General features: G+C 37.3%; 1 protein-coding gene across 2 annotated transcripts in view; it reads left to right on the top strand.

The window, feature by feature from the left end:
- The window catches only part of Cd46 (CD46 molecule), a 40,532-nt gene that overhangs the window by 13,080 nt on the left and 6,994 nt on the right, over positions 1-20,458 (top strand). For both annotated transcript variants that reach the window (XM_029475675.1, XM_021168790.2), the window contains exons 6-10: positions 3,142-3,324; positions 5,403-5,450; positions 12,800-12,841; positions 16,618-16,653; positions 18,889-18,949. In XM_029475675.1, coding sequence (XP_029331535.1) covers positions 3,142-3,324; positions 5,403-5,450; positions 12,800-12,841; positions 16,618-16,653; positions 18,889-18,949 — 370 coding nt within the window. The remainder of the gene's footprint in view (positions 1-3,141; positions 3,325-5,402; positions 5,451-12,799; positions 12,842-16,617; positions 16,654-18,888; positions 18,950-20,458) is intronic.

Here is a 20,458-nt window from a genome sequence, read left to right as displayed (position 1 = left end):
GGTAATCAGTGCAACTCACTATCAAGAGTTATATATATTCCCTAACCTTATGTATAGTCATTTTATTAGATGAAAAAAAAAAGAGGAACAACTACAAAAACTAAACAGGAGTATTTGGCAGAATTAATTATCTTTTCATGATAAGACTCAGCAAACTAGGAGAAAATAATTATCCCTTCCTTGGTAAACAATGTCCTACAAAATCATATATAGTCAACATTATGTAAAAGACTCATTTCTTTCTAATTAAGAAAGGATCAAGCTAAATAAAATCTGCTCTCCTCACTCTGTTCAGCACTGTGCTGGAAGGCCTGCCCAGGACAGTGAGCAATGAGCAATAAAAGGCAAAGAGAGTAAAATTGTCCCTTGAATACACCTTGAGATACTACACACACACACACACACACACACACACACACACACACACACACAGCAGTACCAGGTACTGGCAAGGAGATGGAGTAGTTGGGACTGAGACATTGCTGGTAAGAACAACACAAAGTGGAGCAAGGATTTTGTAGAATACATTTGGACATTTTTTATACACATACACTGAAGAAAATATAAATGATAATATATTTAAATATTAGTTATCTTTATTGTCACTGTGACAAAATACCTGATAAGAAACAGATTAAGAGATGACACTGGCTCATTCTTTAAGAGGACACAGCACATCATGGAGGGAAGGGCATAGTCACAAGCATCTCCTTGGTGGCAGGATTATGACTAGGATTTCTGGAATCCAACAGGAAGTGGAACAGGGTTATAAAACTTTGACGTACACTCCCAGGGCCCACTTCCTCCAAAAAGATTCCACTTTTTAAAGGTTCCACAATTTCCCCAGCTAGTGGTCAAACACTGAAGGTGTCTGGTCCATTTTGCATTCAAGTCACTGCATATACCACACAACTCAGCGACCCACATTAAATGAAAACATGCAACCAACATGTCTAAGGGTGTTCTGACTACCTTATTTACAATCACCCCAAACTGGAAGCACACTCACCTTATGAAATGAGGAACAGATATCTATTGCTAATAGAAATAATGAATTAACACTCAGGAACAAAAGAGTGAGGTTTTGGTTTATGCAAAACCACAAGTGGATTCTTTATCCCGTGAACTTAGTGAACAGTAAAATAGTGAAAGGCAGGTGGTCCACTTACATGATATGAATAGAAAATAAACCAGTGGTTGGCTGGTTGTAGATGTAGGAAAGCAAAGGTGTGTCACAAGCAGACCTGGAGAAATTTTAGTCTGCTGGAACTTCTCTGTATGTGAACTGTGATAGATAAGTGTACCTCTTAAAATGTTTTTCTCAGGCCTCCACTGTACTTGAAAAGGTGAGTTTTACAATATTCAAACTATAGTTAATATCCCTAACTTTAAATATAACTAAATATTTATAATAACACTTATTTATGTATTATAAATAATATAATAAATATTATTTAACTAAATAAAATATTAGTTGACCTAAAGACAGGTCAGTGGAAATCCAACATAATTTATGAAGAATTTTTTAAAAAGAAGATTGACTTAATAGACTTGTGAAGAACATTAAGTAGTAAAATGTAAATGTAATTGGTATTTAGGAAAAAGAAGCAAAGAATAGTATAGGAAATCATTTGAGCCAGATATGGCTCTACATAAGTGCAATCTTAGTGGTGGCACATGCCTTTAATCCCAGCACCTGGGAAGCAGAGACAGTCAGGTTTCTGAGTTCGAGGCCAGCCTGGACTGCAGAGTGAGTTCCAGGACAGCCAGGGCTATACAGAGAAACTCTGTCTCAGAAAACCAAACCAAACCAACCAACCAACCAAAAACACAAGACACTATCTCAAAATATAATTGAAAATTACTTGAATAAATACTGACCAAAAAAAAAATGACCAAAATTGGAATCAAAACAATCTCAGATCTAGGAAACTTAGTGAACTCTCTTTTTCTCTGCCCCTCTCTGTCTCTCTGTTTCTGAGATGGACAGTGTCTTAGTCAGGGTTTTTATTCCTGCACAAACATCATGAGCAAGAAGCAAGTTGGGGAGGAAAGGGTTTATTCAGCTTACACTTCCATACTGCTGTTCATCACCAAAGAAGTCAGGACTGGAACTCAAGCAGGTCAGAAAGCAGGAGCTGATGCAGAAGCCATGGAGGGATGTTCTTTACTGGCTTGCTTCCCCTGGCTTGCTCAGCCTACTTTCTTATAGAACCCAAGACTGCCAACCCAGAGATGGTCCCACTCACAAGGGGCCTTTCCCCATTGATCACTAATTGAGAAAATGCCGTACAGTTGGATCTCTCATGGAGGCATTTCCTCAACTGAAGCTCCTTTCTCTGTGATAACTCCAGCTGTGTCAAGTTGACACAAAACTAGCCAGTACAATTGACCCCTTGTCAGCTTGACACACAAACACATCACTAGTAAGCCTCAACCCTTACATTCTTATTCATCCCCAAGATCTAAATAACTTTAAACGTCCCACAGTCTTTACATATTCTTAAAATTTCAATCTCTTTAAAATATCCATCTTTTTTAAAATCCAAAGTCTCATTGCTGCTACTTTAAAGAACCACAAAAGCAGTAAACATTCAGGAGCGGTAACAGCTGGCTTCTCTTAATTGAGGCTGGGGTGGTGTCTATTAAAACGAAATAATTAACCTATGAAACCCTTCAAGACAATGTTTAAAATAAGCAAATCATTTCCATATAAACCAAAGCTGAGAACCTTACTAGCCAACCTCCAAGAATTGTTAAAGGAAGCTCTGTGCTGAAAGGAATAGAAGCTCAGGCCTACACGATCTGCTCAGATTTCACCTCACAGTGTAGCCTGACATATCCACAGTGACTAGCCTAGCAATTTTTGTTCCTTTCCCACAATCCTTTTTGTAGAGTATGAATCAATCTAATAGTCTGTGACTCATTTTACTTCTTAAGGAAGACACAAAATGGAAAATACCTTGTGTACTGGTGTAGGTTAAATATTAATGTGAATTTTTGAGGGAGCCATGTGCTCATATATTTAGAACACAAAATAGGTTTCTTTAATTCTAGGTTGTAGTTTTAAACGTTTCAGAAAACTGATATGAAAAATGAACCAGATTTTTATTAAATTCTTTGCAATTTTCCTCTATTCAGTGGTAAAATGTCCATTTCCAGTACTACAAAATGGAAGACAGATATCAGGAGCTGGAGAAACATTTTCCTATCAAGCAACAGTGATGTTTGAGTGTTTGCAAGGATTTTACATGGAAGGCGGTAGCATGGTGATCTGTAGTGCTAATAATTCTTGGGAGCCAGCTATCCCAAAATGTCTTAAAGGTACAAAGGTTGTCTTATTTCCCTTTATTTTCTTGGTGCTTTTTTCCTTGCTTGTTTTTAAATTTATTTCTTTGATGTTAAATATTATGATACCTGAAAAACAATAATTTAGTACTTACCTCAGGCCTGTGCCATTTATATGATATAAAATTCTGCTATTATGTTTGGTTTTGGTTTTTGTTCTAAGGACTTTAGTTTGTTAGATAGAGCATAGCAGTATGTAAGTTCTCTTAAGAATATTTCTGGAGCTGGAGAGATGACTTAGTGATTAAGAGCACCGACTGCTCTTCTGAAGGTCCTGAGTTCAAATCCCAGCAACCACATGGTGGCTCACAACCATCCATAATGAGATCTGACGTCCGCTTCTAGTGCATCTGAAGATATAATAATAAATACATCTAAAAAAAGAATATTTCTGTATAGTAAGAGGATGCAGCAAACTTTCAGAGTAAATTGAAGCATTTTCATTGCTATATAATTATCAAAAATGAAAGTCATGTGCTCACGATAGGGTAAGGTTGATCTAAATTATATTGTTTTGGTTTTCAATGTGGTCTACCTCAGTATAAAACCTTCAACTTTGAGTATTCAGGTTTAGTACAATTTTGCTTACATTTTCTTAAAACATCTTTTAAATTCCTAGTGAAAGTTCCTGTTGTAACTCTTGCATTTGACCCAATCCATATTGTTATTTTTTTTCCTAGTGGTAACTCCTCCCAGTACAAATTCTCCAATTATTTCCTGCTTATACTTAAAAATTCTTAAATTCCTGGTGATTTTTTAAGATACCCTTTAAATTCTCACAGTGTCTACTTATTCATCATTCGGTCCATTTAATAGTACAGAGAGACTGAATATATTTGCAGCCATTTCATTTGTCAGATTCAGTAACTATTTTATTTGCTAACTCCACACATGAAGAGGAATGTGAAAAGTTATACCGATTTAAAAATCTGTATTCCAATGTGTAAAATAATCTAGTACCTTTCTTATTGCATTGTCAGTCACTTTTTATTGACCACAAGGGAAAGATGTGCATTAGAAAGCAGCAGTAGCAGCCTGTACCAGTGGTTTATGGTAGGTCTGATGGTGTGTGAAAAGTGGAGAGATTATGATGCTGTTTGTATGGTATCTGACTTGCTAGGATGCATGTTTACCTTGAATACATTCTTTTTTATTAGATATATTTTTCATTTACATTTCAAATGCTATCCCAAAAGTCCCTTATACCCTCCCCCTGCTTTCCTACCCACTCACTCCCACTTCCTGGCCCAGGCATTCCCCTGTACTGGGGGATATAAAATTTGCTAGACCAGGGGGCCTCTCTTCCCAATGATGGACGACTAGGCCATCTTCTGCTACATATGCAGCCAGAGACATGAGCTCTGGGGGTACTGATTAGATCATGTTGTTGTTCCACCTATAGGGTTGCAGACCCCTTCAGCTCCTTGGGTACTTTCTTTAGCTCCTCCATTGGGGGCTCTGTGTTCCATCCTATAGATGACTGTGAGCATCCACTTCTGTATTTGCCAGGCACTGGCAAAGCCTCACAGGAGACAGCTATATCAGGGTCCTTTCAGCAAAATCTTGCTGGCTTATGCAATAGTGTCTGGGTTTGGTAGCTGATTATTGGATGGACCCCCGGGTAGGGCAGTCTCTGGATGGTCCATCCTTTCGTCTTAGCTTTAAACTTTGTCTCTGCAACTCCTTCCATGGGTATTTTATTCCCTATTCTAGGGAGGAATGAAGTATCCATGCATTGGTCTTCCTTCTTGATTTTCTTGTGTTTTGGAAATTGGAATACATTCTTTTTATAATTTATTTTTAGTTACTTTATAGGATTTGTATTTGTAAAATACAAAGATATAATGAATATTCTTGTACTCATGTCTGTGCAATTACATATGTAAATCAAACATTCATAAACCAAATCCCTAGAAGTATAATGATAAAGAACAGGAAGTATGTGTATTTTTACTTTGATAGGTAATCTTTTTGAAAATTTTAATATTAGAATTAAGTCCATAATTTTGTATTAATATGTCAAATGAATTGATAGACTCCATTTATTTTTCTAGGTCCTAGGCCTACTCATCCTACCAAGTATCCAGTTTATAATTATCCAGGTTTGACAGTTCTTCAATTTAACTAATGTAGTTAAGAGTTCTATAAGATATAGGTGAAAAATAGTGTCATTTTTAATTTCACTTCTTAATTAAAAAAAACTGAACTTTTTGGGGGATAGATCTGTCACTATGATGCTCAAACTCTCCTCATATCCTCAACTCAAGTGATCTTTGCCTTTAGGTTCTTGCCACCAAGTCCAATGATCATTTACTCATATTGTCCCTATTTTTCTAAAATATTTTTATTTGAATTTAATAATTTTTATAAATTAAAACCCTTTTAATATGAAATGAATGTTTTTCTAGTATTTTTGCTTATACTAATAATTTTAGATTTCTATACTGTTTGATATAGATTTATTTTTATACATTTAAATTATATAAATAATGTTGCCAAAGTTAATTACTACTAATATTTTTAGGGTTGCCTTTTATTTGATTTTGTACATCAACCTTATCTTATTTTTTCTTTCATTTTTTTCCTCATTATTTTATGTGGTGTGTGTGTGTGTGTGTGTGTGTGTGTGTGTGTGTGTGTGTGGTGTGTCTATGTTTTTTGCATGTATGTGGATGCAAGTGTGGGTATTTGCAAGTACTTGTGGAAGTCCAAAGTTGATACTGGGGATCATTTTCCATTTCTCTTCTACCTTATTCACTGTGACAGGATGTCTCAGTCAAACTCAGAGCTCACAAATACAGCTAGCCTCCAAGGCTAGAAATACAGGTAGACTGCCTATATTTATATAGGTTTCTGGGGATCAAAACCTCAGATCATCACTCGTATGTATCAAATGTTTAAGCCCTAAGCAATCTCCTCACCCCATCTTTTCTCTTTCTTTTTAAGCAAAACTTATATCAAACTGCATATTTTCCTTTGGGTTGTTCCTTCCACTTAACGTCTTAGATTGGGATTTATTTCAAGTTAGTCTCATAATAGTTGCATATTACATATCATAGTTTACTATTCTCCAAATGGTCATGTGTGTCCACAAGTTTTACATGATTGGGTGATTATATATTAATTGTTCCACCAATGTCTTTAAGTTGTATGTTATATAAAAAGCTTTAGGTAAGGATGGGGATGGAGAGATAATTCAGTGGTTAAAAGCCATTCCCACTCTTGTTCAGGACCCTGGTTTGATTCTCAGTGCCCATGTAGAGTGGCTTACAACCACCTGTAACTCCAACTTCAAGAGAAATGACACTCTTTTCTGGCCTTCCTGGGTACCTGAATACACATGGCACACACACGTATACACATACACACACACACACACACACACACACACACACACGCACACGCACGCACGCACGCACACACGCATATAGAGACACATGAATTAAGAAATAAAAATAAAGTTTTAAATAAAAAGCTTTTGCTGTTTCCCTGGTGGGAATTACATAATCTCAGACATATATCTGCATTTGTTGTACAGAATTGTTAGTACATTTGAAACGCATAATGATGTCTGCAGGGAGAGGTAACAGGGTTCCTCCCTCCCTCGTTTCCATTTAGGGACTAAGAAGGGCTGATGTAGGTGAACTATAAGCAGAGTTTCTTCAGCTGGGAAGAAGACAGCTTGTCCCCTTTCCATTGTACATAAAGGCACAGGTATTATGGCCCTCTTTCTCCTTTGAACTCTAGTCATTCCTGGGTCAGATTTGTCTTTTTTAAACTACAGTACTCTTATTTTTTTAATATTTGAGATATTTTTTTTTAAAAAATTATAGATCACTCTGTTAATTTTACAATTTAACCAGACAATTCTAGTGAAACCAATTCCCCTTCATTATCCTTAACTGAAATTTCCACTGTTAAGCAATGACTTCCCTTCCCTCTTGCTCCCAGCACCTGCTTGAACACTGCTCTCCTTGTTTCCCCTTATGATGTTGTCTGTTCTAAGTACTTCCTACAACTAGATAATACAGCATTTGTCCTTTTGTGTCTTGCTTACTTCATATAGCAAAATCCTTTTAAAACCATTTTGCAATTCATGTAACTTTCTTTCTTTTTTCTTTTTGATTGGATATTTTCTTTATTTACATTTCAAATGCTTTCCCCACTCCCCTTCCCCCTGCCTCTATGAGGGTGCTTCCCCACACACCTACCCACTCCCATATCCCGCTCTGGCATTCCCCTACACTGGGGCATAGAACAACCTGAGGCCCAAGGGCCTCTCCTCCCAATGATGTCCAACAAGGTCATCCTCTGCCACATATATGGCCAGTGCCATGGGTCGCTCCTTGTGTATTCTTTGGTTGGTGTCCAGTCCCTGGGAGCTCAGTGGTGTGTGTGTGTGTGTCTGGCCTGTTGACACTGTTGACACTCCATGGGGCTGCAAACCCACTCAGTCCTTTCTCCAACTCCTCCATCTGGGACCCCTGAGCTCAGTCCAACGGTTGGCTGCAAGCTTCTGCCTCTGTCTTTGTCAGACTCTGGCAGAGCCTCTCAGGAGACAGCCATATCAAGCTTCCATGAGCAAGCACTTCCTGGCATCCACAATAACATCTGGGTTTGGTGACTGTATATGGGATGGATCCCCAGGTGGGGAAGTCTCTGGATGACCTTTCCTTCAGTCTCTGCTCCACACTTTATCTCCATATTTCCTCCTATGAGTATTTTGTTTTCCCTTCTGAAAAGCACTGCAGCATCCACAATTTGGTCTTCCTTCTTCTTAGGCTTCATATGGTCTGTGAATTGAATCTTGGGTATTTTGAATTTTGGGGCTAATATCCACTTCTCAGTACCCTTATGTTGGCAGGAATTTCTGCTGAGTTTTGAAGAAAACAAGCATTCAAGCCATATTGCCAAGTTAGTAGATGTGATTAGTATCATTAGGTCTTACTTTTATTTCCCTAATATTAGTGAAGTATTGAGCATCTTACCATGGGCTTGTTGGTCATCTATGTATCTTCTTTTGAGAAATATCTATTCAAGTCCTTGGGCTTTTCAATTTTGGTATGCTGTTGATAAGTTTTAAGAGTAATTATTATATTCTATAAATAGCTTATCAAATATGTAATTTACAAATATTTCCTCTCATTCTGTGCATTGCTTTTCACTCTGTTAGTGTCCTTTAGTGCACAAAACTTTTCATTTTGATGAAATTCAATTAATCTGCTTTGTTCTTACTGTTACCTATACTTTGTGTCACACTCAAGATATCAGTAAGACCTAAAATCATAAAGTGTTTCCTCATATTTTCTTTTAAAAGTTTTATAGTTTTAGACATTATCTTTAATAATTTGATCAATAAGGGTTTTTTTATTTTATTATAAAGCTTTAGCTCATTCTTTAGGCTGAAAATATCTAAATTTCCAGCACCGACTGGTGAAGAGACTGCCCTTTGCCAATGACTGTTCTTGTGCATCCTTCTTTAAAATCACCTTAAGTGTGTATGTGTGTTTACTTTTGAGTTCTAGTCTATTCCATAGGTCTGTAATGCCTTTCTTTATCTCAATACAATGCTGCTTTAATTAATATATATTGTAGTACATTTTGAAACCAAGAAGTATGAATCCTCTCAACTTTGTGTTCTTCAGATTTTATACTGATTTAGGATAGATATTTCTACTTCTGAAGAAAGAATCATCACAATTTTAACAGAGGTTACATCGACTCTGTAAACTGCTTTGAGTATTAAATAATTTTATAAGTATTAAATAAGTAAATAGTTTTTGTCTAGCAAACACAGGATGTCTATATTAGGTTTTTGTTGTTATTATGACAGAACACTATGAGAAACAATTTAAAAGGAAAAAAAAGATATATTTTCATTGTTTCAGAGGTTCTGCTAATACCACTGCTGTGGACCTAGGGGAGGCAGCAAGCACATAGAGGTGGGGGTGTGTGACAGAGGAGTCTACTCATCTTCTAACAGCTAGAGATTGGAGAGAAACAGACCCTATATCCTCCAGCAGGGCCCACTTCCTAGTTGCTACCACTAATGCTGCCATCAAGTTATATATCTAACAATGGATTCTATTAATTTAACCAGAGTCCACAAAATGCCACCATTTTTCAATGAGTGGGTCCATCAATTGAGTTCGAAGTCTTCAACACATGAGCTCTTTAGGGATGCTTTGTATACAAACTACTACCATGAGTTTCCATGTATTTATCTTTTTAATCTTTTACTGCAAAGGTTTATAGATTTCTCCCTGTAAGACTTTTACTGCCTGGAATTATTTTTAGATTTTACCTTTTTAAATGTTCTGTTCTTTTCTTTTCTTTTCTTTTCTTTTCTTTTCTTTTCTTTTCTTTTCTTTTCTTTTCTTTTCTTTTCTTTTCTTTTCTTTTCTTTTCNTCTTTTCTTTTCTTTTCTTTTCTTTTCTTTTCTTTTCTTTTCTTTTCTTTTCTTTTCTTTTCTTTTCTTTTCTTTTCCTTTCCTTTCCTTTCCTTTCTTTCTTTCTTTCTTTCTTTCTTTCTTTCTTTCTTTCTTTCTTTCTTTCTTTCTTTCTTTCAGAGTGTATCTTGTCCTGGTGCTTTCTTATTTATTTATTTATTTATTTATTTATTTATTTATTTAATTTATTTACATTTCAATTGTTATCACTTTACCCGGTTTTCCCCCTCCCAGAAGGCCCCTATCCCATTCCCCTCCCCCTGCTTCTATGAGGGTGTTCCTCCACCCACTCACCCACTCTCCCCACCCCCTGCCCTTGAATCCCCTACCCTGGGGCGTAGGACCAAGGACCAGATCTCCTCCCATTGATGCCTGACAAGGCAGTCCTCTGCTACATATGCAGCTGGAGCCATTGTACTCCTTGGTTGGTGGCTTAGTCCCTGGGAGCTCTGGGGGGGAGTGTATGGTTGGTAGATATTGCTGTTCTTCCTATGGGGTTGCAAACCCCTTCAGCTTCTTCAGTCCTTTAACTCCCCATTGGAGACCCCACACTCAGTGCAATGGTTGGCTGCAAGCATCTGACTCTGTATTTGTTGGGCTCTGGCAGGGCCTCTCAGGAGACAGCTATATCAGGCTCCTGCCAGCCAGCTCTTGTTGGCATCCACAATAGTGTCTGGGTTTGGTGGTTGTATATGGGATGAATCCCCAGGTGGGGCAGTCTATGGATGGTTATTCCTTCAGTCTCTGCTCCACACTTTGTCTCTGTAACTTCTTCCATGGGTAGTTTGTTCTCCTTTCTAAGAAGGACCAAAGTATCTGCACTTTGGTCTTCCTTCTTCTTGAGACTCATGTGTTTTGCAAATTGTATCTTGGGTATTCTGAGTTTCTGGGCTAATATCTACTTATCAGTGAGTGTATATCATGTGTATTCTTTTGTAATTGGGTTACCTCACTTAGGATGATTATTTTCTAGTTCCATCCATTTGCCTAAGAATATCATAAATTCATTCCTTTTAATAGCTGTGTAGTACTCCATTATGTAAATGTATCACATTTTCTGTATCCATTCCTCTGTTGAAGGACATCTGGGTTCTCTCCAGCTTCTGGCTATTATAAATAAGTCTGCTATGAACATAGTGGAACATGTATCCTTATTACATGTTGGAGCATCTTCTGGGTGTATGTCCAGGAGTGGTATTGCTAGGTCCTCAGGTAATACTATGTCCAGTTTTCTGAGGAACCACCAGACTGATTACCAGAGTGGTTGTACCAGCTTGCAATCCCATCAGCAATGGAGGAGCATTCTGCCGCAGTCTCTGACCCTCAGAGACAAGAACAACACGGACACCAAGACGGGTTCACGCAGCTTCCACAGCTTCCTTCTTTACTTGCAGCTTTCTCACTTACAGCTCCTTTTACTTAGGGCAAGGGCTATATTTATACAGTAGCAGCAACTGACCTCATCTGGCTCCACACCACCTCATCCAATCAGAATCACACACGCTCCAGGCACGAGCTCAGATCGGTCACAGATAGGCTGACAGATCCAGATCATGAGGGATAATTTAACTTGGCAGGCAGTTTATGCATGCAGTTTCACTGTGCATGTTCGGGCAAGGCAGTAAACTTGTGGGTTTCACGGGGCCTGGCAATGGGCCAGGGCGCCATCTTGGCCCATGTGGCTGCACCCGCTTCCCACAGTGCTCCTCTTTCTCTACATCCTAGTCAGCTTTTGCTGTCACCTGAGTTTTTTATCTTAGCCATTTTGACTAGTGTGAGGTGGAATCTCAGGGTTGTTTTGATTTGCATTTCCCCAATATCTAAGGATGTTGAACATTTCTTTAGGTGCTTCTTAGCCCTTCGAGTTTCCTCTGTTGAGAATTCTCTGTTTAGCTCTGTTCCCCATTTTTAATAGGGTTATTTGGTTCTCCGGAGTGCAACTTCTTGAGTTCTTTGTATATATTGGATATTAGCCCTGTATTGGATGTAGGATTGGTAAAAATCTTTTCCAAGTCTGTTGGTTGCCATTTTGTCCTATTGACAGTGTCCTTTGCCTTATAGAAGCTTTGCAATTTTATGAGGTCCCATTTTTTGATTTTTGATCTTAGAACCTAAGCCGTTGGTTTTCTGTTCAGGAACTTTTCCCTTGTGCCCATGTATTGGAGATTTCCCCCCACTTTCTCTTCTATTAGATTCAGTGTATTAAATGCTATTCCAAATATAGTTGTCATCATTTCCTTTTCAAAGTAATCATTGTTCTTTGTGTGTTGATTTTGTATTCTGCAACTTTGCTCAACTCATTAGTTTTATGGAAGACTGTCTACACAAAAGCACATGTCATGGCTGGGACTGTAGCAAAGTAATAGTGCAGTAATAGGCTACCATGTTTAAGCCTGGATTCAACTCCAACAGCACAAGATCACATCATTTTCGAACATATATTTTTATGTATTCTTTTCTAACTTTGTAATCATTTTGTCTTTCTTACCTAATTGCTTTGGCTAGATTTCAATAGCATATTGACTTTAAGTGGCAAACAAGGGTACCCATTCTTGTTCCTGATTTTAGAGGGAAAGTTTTCAGTTTTTCATTATTGATAAAATTATCTGTGGGATATTCTTATATGGGATTTATTTTGCTGAGAAACTTTTCTTCTATTTCAGGTTAATAACTAAAATATTTATTGAGCCTACTCAGTATCTTTAATTTTAAGTAGAATCTCATGAAATTTACAGACTAATTTTGAGAGTATATGAAAAAGGAACTGTGTATACTATATACCACCATATAATATCACTATAGAGTTAGGGTTATGGAATATTAGTGGGCAGGAAGTAAGTTAATAATGAAAACATGAAACTGTAGAGTTTTATGATGCTACTCAAAATAAGAAATATTAATGAGATATATAAGGAAAATGAAAGTTTAGGAGCTTTTTTTATTAGATATTTGAAATGTAAATAAATACTTAACTCATTTCCCTTTCTTTCTTTCTTTTTCTAGGATATCCTAATCCCCGTGAAGGAATATTTAGCCAAGAATTAGGTTATTATCTCAATTATTTATATCCCTGAAATATGACACCTTAACAGTTTACATGGAAATATCATATATTTCAGTTACTAGCAGTTAAAGAAACAGCCTATCTTGTCAGTAGTGATAATTGACATTTAGGATTACTAACTTTGGGCTGACACCATGACAAATGTAAGTTCTACCATGTAGAGTGATAGCTAGGAAAGTGTGGTTTCAGAGAAGGGCCTTTATAATAGGAAAGTTAGTCAGCTGGTGTTAAAGTACATAAAATACAAACTGCTTCCCAGTGTCTGATGTACACAGACCTTAAAGTGCTATAAGTTGGATTAGTTTTTTTTCTGTGAAAGATTAGTTTAACATATTTTATGTAGGCTTCAGTTTATACAATATACATTAAACAAAATCAAGTATAGTTACAGCAGTTAGAATTCAATAAAATTTAAAGACTTATGGTAAGACAAAAATCTGCTACATTTTATTAGACTAGATTAGTAATGATTACTCTTTTTTTTAAAAAAAAGATTTATTTATTTTATATGAGTACACCATTGCTTTCTTCAGACATACCAGAAGAGGGCATCAGATCCCATTACAGATGGTTGTTTTCCACCATGTGGTTGCTGGGAATTGAACTCAGGATCTCTGGAAAAGCAGTTGGTGCTCTTAACTGCTGAGCCATCTCTCCAGCCCATTATTGCTCTTCTTAAAAATTACTTTTGGCTTATTTTTTTATATAGTTGTGTCTCCATATGCATCAGAGATTATGTCTGATAAACCATGGTAAATTGCATATCCTGAGTTGAAAATGCAATTAGCATACCTATCTGAAGATTATTACCATGGTCAGAGTTGATTTCACTCAGGTAATCCTGGATCTGTAGGAACAGAGGCTTGCCAATGCTGCCAAAAATCTAAGATATAGCCTTATGTCATATTGCTAACCCAGGCAAAAGTCAAGATACACAGTTCAACACTGGGAATATGCCAATCATACCAATGTAAAATGAAAATCATTTGGTCAAACCATTACAATTTGGGAACTTTCCATGTATACTTTAGCTTCAAATTTTGTTTTTACTATGTATCACTATGCCAGTAAACCCAGTGCTTTCTTAAACTGTTAAACATGTGATAACTGAAGAGCAGAATGAAGATTAACATTTTATTCTTTGACTGACAGCAATTTAATAAAAATTATGCAACTTTAGAAGCAAATACTTTACTAGACTTAAATACTTCCAAAATTTAAGATTTTGTAGACTTTAATGTTGTCTGGTGGCCTAATTAGCATTAACTGTTAATTTGATACCACCTAGAGTAACTGGAAAAGGCAGTGTCAATTAAGGGATTGCCTAGATCAAGATTGGCTTGCAGGCATGGGGAAAGGGTGTTGTCATGACTGTTGACTTATGTAGGAGAGGTCTGCCCACTATGGACAGAACCTTACCCTAAGCAGATGGTTCTATGCTGTTTAGGAAAACTAGTTAAAGAGGAATGGATACAGAAAATGTGGTACATTTACACAATGGAGTACTACTCAGCAATTAAAAACAATAGCAAGCACAGAAGTGGATGCTCACAGTCAGCTATTGGATGGATCACAGGGCCCCCAATGGAAGAGCTAGAGAAAGTACCCAAGGAGCTAAAGGGATCTGCAACCCTATAGGTGGAACAACATTATGAACTAACCAGTACCCNNGAGCTCTTGACTCTAGCTGCATNTGTATCAAAAGATGGCCTAGTCGGCCATCACTGGAAAGAAGCCCTTTGGACTTTTTATGCCCCAGTACAGGAGAATGCCAGGGCCAAAAAAATGGGAATGGGTGGATAGGGAAGTTGGGGGGAGGGTATGGGGGACTTTTGGGATAGCATTGGAAATGTAATTGAGGAAAATACGTAATAAAAATATTAAAAATTAAAAAAAAGAAAATGTGGTACATTTACACAATGAGTACTACTCAGCAATTAAAACAATGAATTTATGAAATTCTTAGGCAAATGGATGGATCTGGAGGATATCATCCTGAGTGAGGTAACCCAATCACAAAAGAATGCATGATATGCAGTCACTGATAAGTGGATATTAACCCAGAAACTTAGACTACCCAAGATACAATTTGCAAAACACAAGAAACTCAAGAAGAAGGAAGAGCAAAGGGTGGATACTTCGTTCCCTCCTAAAATGGGGAACAAAATACTCATGGAAGGAGTTAAGACAAAGTTCGGAGCTGAGACGGAAGAAAGGACCATCCGGAGACTGCCCCACCTGGGGATCCATCCCATATACAACCACCAAACTCAGACACTATTGCATATGCCAGAAAGATTTTGCTGACAGGACCCTGATATAGCTATCTCTTGTGAGGCTATGCCAGTGCCTGGCAAATACAGAAATGGATGCTCACAGTCAGCTATTGGATGGAACACAGGGTCCCTAATGAAGGAGCTAGAGAAAGTACCCAAGGAGCTAAAGGGGTCGGCAACCCTATAGGAGGATCAACAATATGAACTAACCAGTACCCCCCAGGACTGTGTCTCTAGTTGCATATATAGCAGAGGATGGCCTAGTCGGCCATCAATGGGAGGAGTGGCCCTTGGTCTTGCGAAGATCATATGCTCCAGTACAGGGGCCAGGAAGCGGGAGTGGGTGGGTTGGGGAGCAGGGTAGGGGGACGGTTAGGGTTAGGGATAGCATTTGAATTGTAAATGGAGAAAATATCTAATAAAAAATAAAAACAATAAGAAAAAGAAAGCTAGTTAAAGCTGGGCAGTGATAGTAGTGTTCATCTTTAATCCCAGCATTCTAGAGTCAGAGGCAAGTGAATCTTTAAATTTGAGGCCAAACCCTAATCCCTGAAACTCTGTAAATTTGAGGCCAGCCCAGGTCTACAGAGCTAGTTCCTTAAAGAAATGAAGAAAAAAACAAACAAACAAAAAACAAAAGAAAACCTAAAAAACAAAATAAAGGTAGCTAAGAATGAACCTTCTATCAAGCCAGCAGTACCTTTCTTCATGGTTTTGCTGCATTCCCTTAACTGTGAGTTTCCTGGTTAAAGGTAATGTACCATGGAATAGTTGACAGGCCTGCCTTCAAGTTCTTGCCTTGACTTCCCTGAGTGAACTGTAACCCCGACAAATTCTTTCCTTCACTAGGTTGCTTTTGGCCAGAGTATTTTATCTCATTAATAGAAAGAAAACCAGCATATCCAGTCAGTCTATTATGATTGTTTAAATTCCTCTGCATGGCTTATCAATGTATGCCGACATTGTATCTTGAGCATGTCACATAAGTACTCTGCTACTGAGTTATACCTCCACTTCTTAGGTTACACTTTGAGAAGGGAAGGTCTTTGGTACTTAGGATTATGTTTTAATTTGGAAGGCAGAGGTGGGGTAGGATGAGGTTGTAGGGAGGAAGACAGGGCCCTGATAGGATAGAGTATTATTTGTAAGAACTTCAAATAGTTTCTGTTTAATTAATTTATAACATTGTACAGATCCACATTTTGGGAATAATGGATTTCTTTTTAAAAGTATGAGAAATTGTATAATGTATACTGAACCAAAGCAAATATAGGAAGATAGTATATTATGTAATGATTTTCCTCTATTCAGTGATCCTAATTGTTCTGTACTAAACAAACTGATGGAGTAAGAAAAGAAATAATACTAAAATTGAATTTCACAAGTTGTGACTTGGATTCATTAATGACTGTGTTCTCTTAAGTGTGCATTATCTGAACTAATCTAGAGACTTCTAAATGTCTGTCTTCTTTTTTCTTTAGATGCATGGATTATTGCTTTGATTGTTATTATATCAAGTAAGTATCCCAAACTTTTCACTGCTTAAATTTGCTACTGTAAAGCAGCACTTTAAAAAACAAACAAACAAACAAACAAAAACAGGGTTTTGTTTTTTTTTTTGGCTTGTATAGTTTTTAAACTTGAAATTAACTTGAAAAAACTTGGTCGTTTATGTCTTACCTTTGTTAACTTATATTATTTTTTCATTTTTATTGTTTTTTAAAATTTATTGACATTTCAAATGTTATCCCCCCTTCCGAGTTTCCCCTCCACAAACTCCCTATCCTCTCTCCCCTCCCCCTGTCTCTATGAGGTTGCCCTCTCACCCGCCCACCCACTCCTGCCTCAGCACTCTAGCATTCCCCTACCCTGGGGCATCGAGCCTCCACAGGACCAAGTGGCTCCCCTCCCAGTGATGACAGATAAGGCCATCCTCTGCTACATATTCCCTCTGGAGCCAGGGGTTCCTCCATGTGTACTCTTTGATTGGTGGTTTAGTCTCTGGGAGCTTTGGGGTGTTTGGTTGGTTGATACTGTTGTTCTTCCTATGGGGTGGCAAACACCTTCAGCTACTTTAATCCTTGCTCTAACTTCTCCATTGGGGTCCCTGTGCTCAGTCTGATGTTTGGCTGAGTGCATCCACATCTGTATTGGTCAGACTCTAGCAGAACCTCTCAGGGGACAGGTATACCAGGCTCCTGTCAGCAAGCACTTCTTGGCATCAGCAATAGTGTCTGGGTTTGGTGTCTGCAGATGGGATGGATTCCTAGGTGGGGCAGTCTCTGGATGGCCTTTCCTTCAGTCTCTGCTCCACTCTTTGTCCCTGCACTTAACAGGAGAAATTCTGGTTTAATACTAATATTAATTATTATTAAAATATCAATCCAGAACTTATATTATTTCATATTCTATACGTCTGCTTAGAATTAGCCTGCAAGCAGTGTGTGCTTTCTTAAGGTGACATACTATGAATGTTCATCCTAAGTATGCTTTTGATAATTTTTTAAATTAAGCCAGGGATCTCCTCTTTCTTACTGTGGTATGTGATTCCAGGGACTTGGATTTAGAGAATAAAGAGTCTTGATGGAATCTAAATCTATAACTCCTTATCACTGAATTATAACTGATTTACTTTTTTCTGCTTAGATTTTGAGTCTTGGCAGTCATTCCTGATGGGGTCCAGTAATTCCTTCCCCAACCACACAAACACTGATCTCAGTCAGAAAGGTATAGTGTATTGAGCATACACCCCGAGGTCTAGTCGACTAGGGTCATGGTCTGCATTCAGGAACTGAACCATGCCCTGAGCTAGGATCCTCCAGGGGTCTTAAGCCCCAAATCCACAAACATCTGTGCCAAGTTATTTCATCAATCAGGGTTTAGGATAGGGGATTTCCTTAGGAACATGCCTTTGTGTACATTGATCCTGCTCTCATTGGTTGGAGTATTCAACTGTGGCAGGGGACCTGGCTTGTCTAAAATTCATGCCCTGACTTGCCCACCAGGATGGGACTTGTCTAACATTCATGTCTTAACTTGCTAACCAGGATGTCAGTCGGCTACATACATGTCTCTTTCTGCCAAGTAGGATGTCAGTTCCCAAAGAGGTCTTGGGAAATAGTTTCTTATATTGGTGCAAGTGTCTCTCTTATGTTGAGGTCTATCCCACAGGCAGCTTATACCACAAATGCTTATACACAGGTGCAGGAAGTGCTGTTGAGTGGTTGGTTTGGGTCCAAGCTTATTGTAGGTAACTATACAAACGGTTCTATTGACTTTTATTGTAATTGGTTTCCAAGGGCACAGAACATAATAGAATATGTAATCAATCTTGGCAGTAGAAAGTTTCCTAGTAACAGCAGAAAAATATGAGAAAGTTTCCTTATAATGGCAGGCTAACGAAGTAACTGTTACCTAGGTTTTAATTTTCCATCTAGGCCTTAATATTTTACCTAGGTCTTAACAATTCTCAGAGTGGCCCGGAGGTGGTGGTGCATGCCTTTAATCCCAGCACTCAGGAGGCAGAGGCAGGTGGATTTCTGAGTTCGAGGCCAGCCTGGTCTACAAAGTGAGTTCCAGGACAGCCAGAGAAACCCTGTAGTTCCAGCTACACAGAGAAACCCTGTCTTGAAAAAACAAAACAAAAAAAAAAACCCTAAAAAAAAAACAACAAACAACAAACAAACAAACAAACAAACAAACAAAAAACAACAATTCTGAGTTACATGCTATTTATTTTCTTTTTCTTGTAGTTGTTGGAGTTTTTATACTTTGTCTCATTGTGCTCAGGTGTTTTGAGCAGAGGAAGAAAAGGTAAGTATTTTAAGTTGTTATTCATGCAACTGATTTGTCCTTTGCCTTGAACACCCTCCTTTTCCAAGTACGCCTATAGTTATGTGCCCTACAAATTGCATTTCTTTGCTAAAGTGTGGTCAACTATTTTGACATCATTGCAGCATAAGGATCTGTGTAAAGTTGCTTTTCTAGCAGATATTATCAGTAAAAGAAAGTTTTCTATAGGATTTGAAGTTTAAGCTGCTTAGTGAAACAAGATCTTTATGAAGTGTTCCCTATTTTCTAAGTTCAAAAGTGGTCAAAATTAAACTTGAAACATTTCACTGATATTTTTACGTTGTAGTCACTGTGATTCTTATGAGAAAAGCTTACATTTGTCTAACTTGACTGGTGGTAAGAAGCTATGTAGGGGTCTGTGGTTTTGTTTTGTTTTTATAATTTAGAGTTATTTATTAATGTTAACCGGCGTGATTAAGACTATCACCATTTGATTTCTTTCATGTTCTCCTAAATTTTTTTTACTACTAACTCATTCATTAATTAGTATTTGAAGTAGCTGAAAGGCTAAAATTAGAATAAAGTGTTCAGCTAAAATTAGAATAAAGTGACTTTATTTTTAAAGTAAATAAATTTATTTTTAAAAATAAATAAATTTAAATAAATAAACAATCACTAATATGTGAATACATACATTTCAAATAAATAAATAAATAGATAGGTTGAGTTTTTTACAAGTGAAAAATAGACTTCTATCATATAGCCCAAACTTGATTAATTTAAAAGGAAACAGGAAACAGGGCACTCTATTATCTTTTATCTGTGTTCTACCTCTATAAAGACTAAAACAAAGGGAGATTAAAAGAGGAAAAATTCAAAATACATATACTTCAAAAGAAATGGGGCTTTAGAGGAGAAGGGGGTATTTAGTCCCTAGGTAAAAACAGGGAGTTACACTATTAAAATTAAATGTAGCAAATTTACATATAATGGAAGATTTGGAATAAATCTTAGAATACAGATTACATTAGTGCTTTGAAGTTTCTGATAGGATTTAGGTAATTTCATTTTTTCTTGTCACTTTAAAATAGCTCTGAAATCATCCCTAATAAATATATGACCCATGTTTCATGTTTCCTTTTAAATTAATCATTGGGTCTGAGCTATATGATAGAAGTATATTCTTCACTTGTAAAAGGCTCAATCTTTTATTTATTTTTAAAATAAAGTCACTTTATTCTAACTAACTTAAATAAAAACATCAGATAGCTAGATTGTTGGCCTTTGTTTGTTTGTTTGTTTTGTTTGTTTTAAGCTTTTAAATATTACTTTATCTGCTTCTGTAAGGCAAAAGACACTGTCAATAAGACAAAAAGGCCACCAACAGATTGGGAAAGGATCTTTACCTATCCTAAATCAGATAGGGGACTAGTATCCAATATATATAAAGAACTCAAGAAGGTGGACTCCAGAAAATCAAATAACCCCATTAAAAAATGGAGCTCAGAGCTAAACAAAGAATTCTCACCT

Source organism: Mus caroli, chromosome 1, assembly GCF_900094665.2.
Source record: "Mus caroli chromosome 1, CAROLI_EIJ_v1.1, whole genome shotgun sequence".
NCBI classification, from domain to species: domain Eukaryota; kingdom Metazoa; phylum Chordata; class Mammalia; order Rodentia; family Muridae; genus Mus; species Mus caroli.
This window is presented reverse-complemented; position numbering and strand designations above follow the sequence as displayed.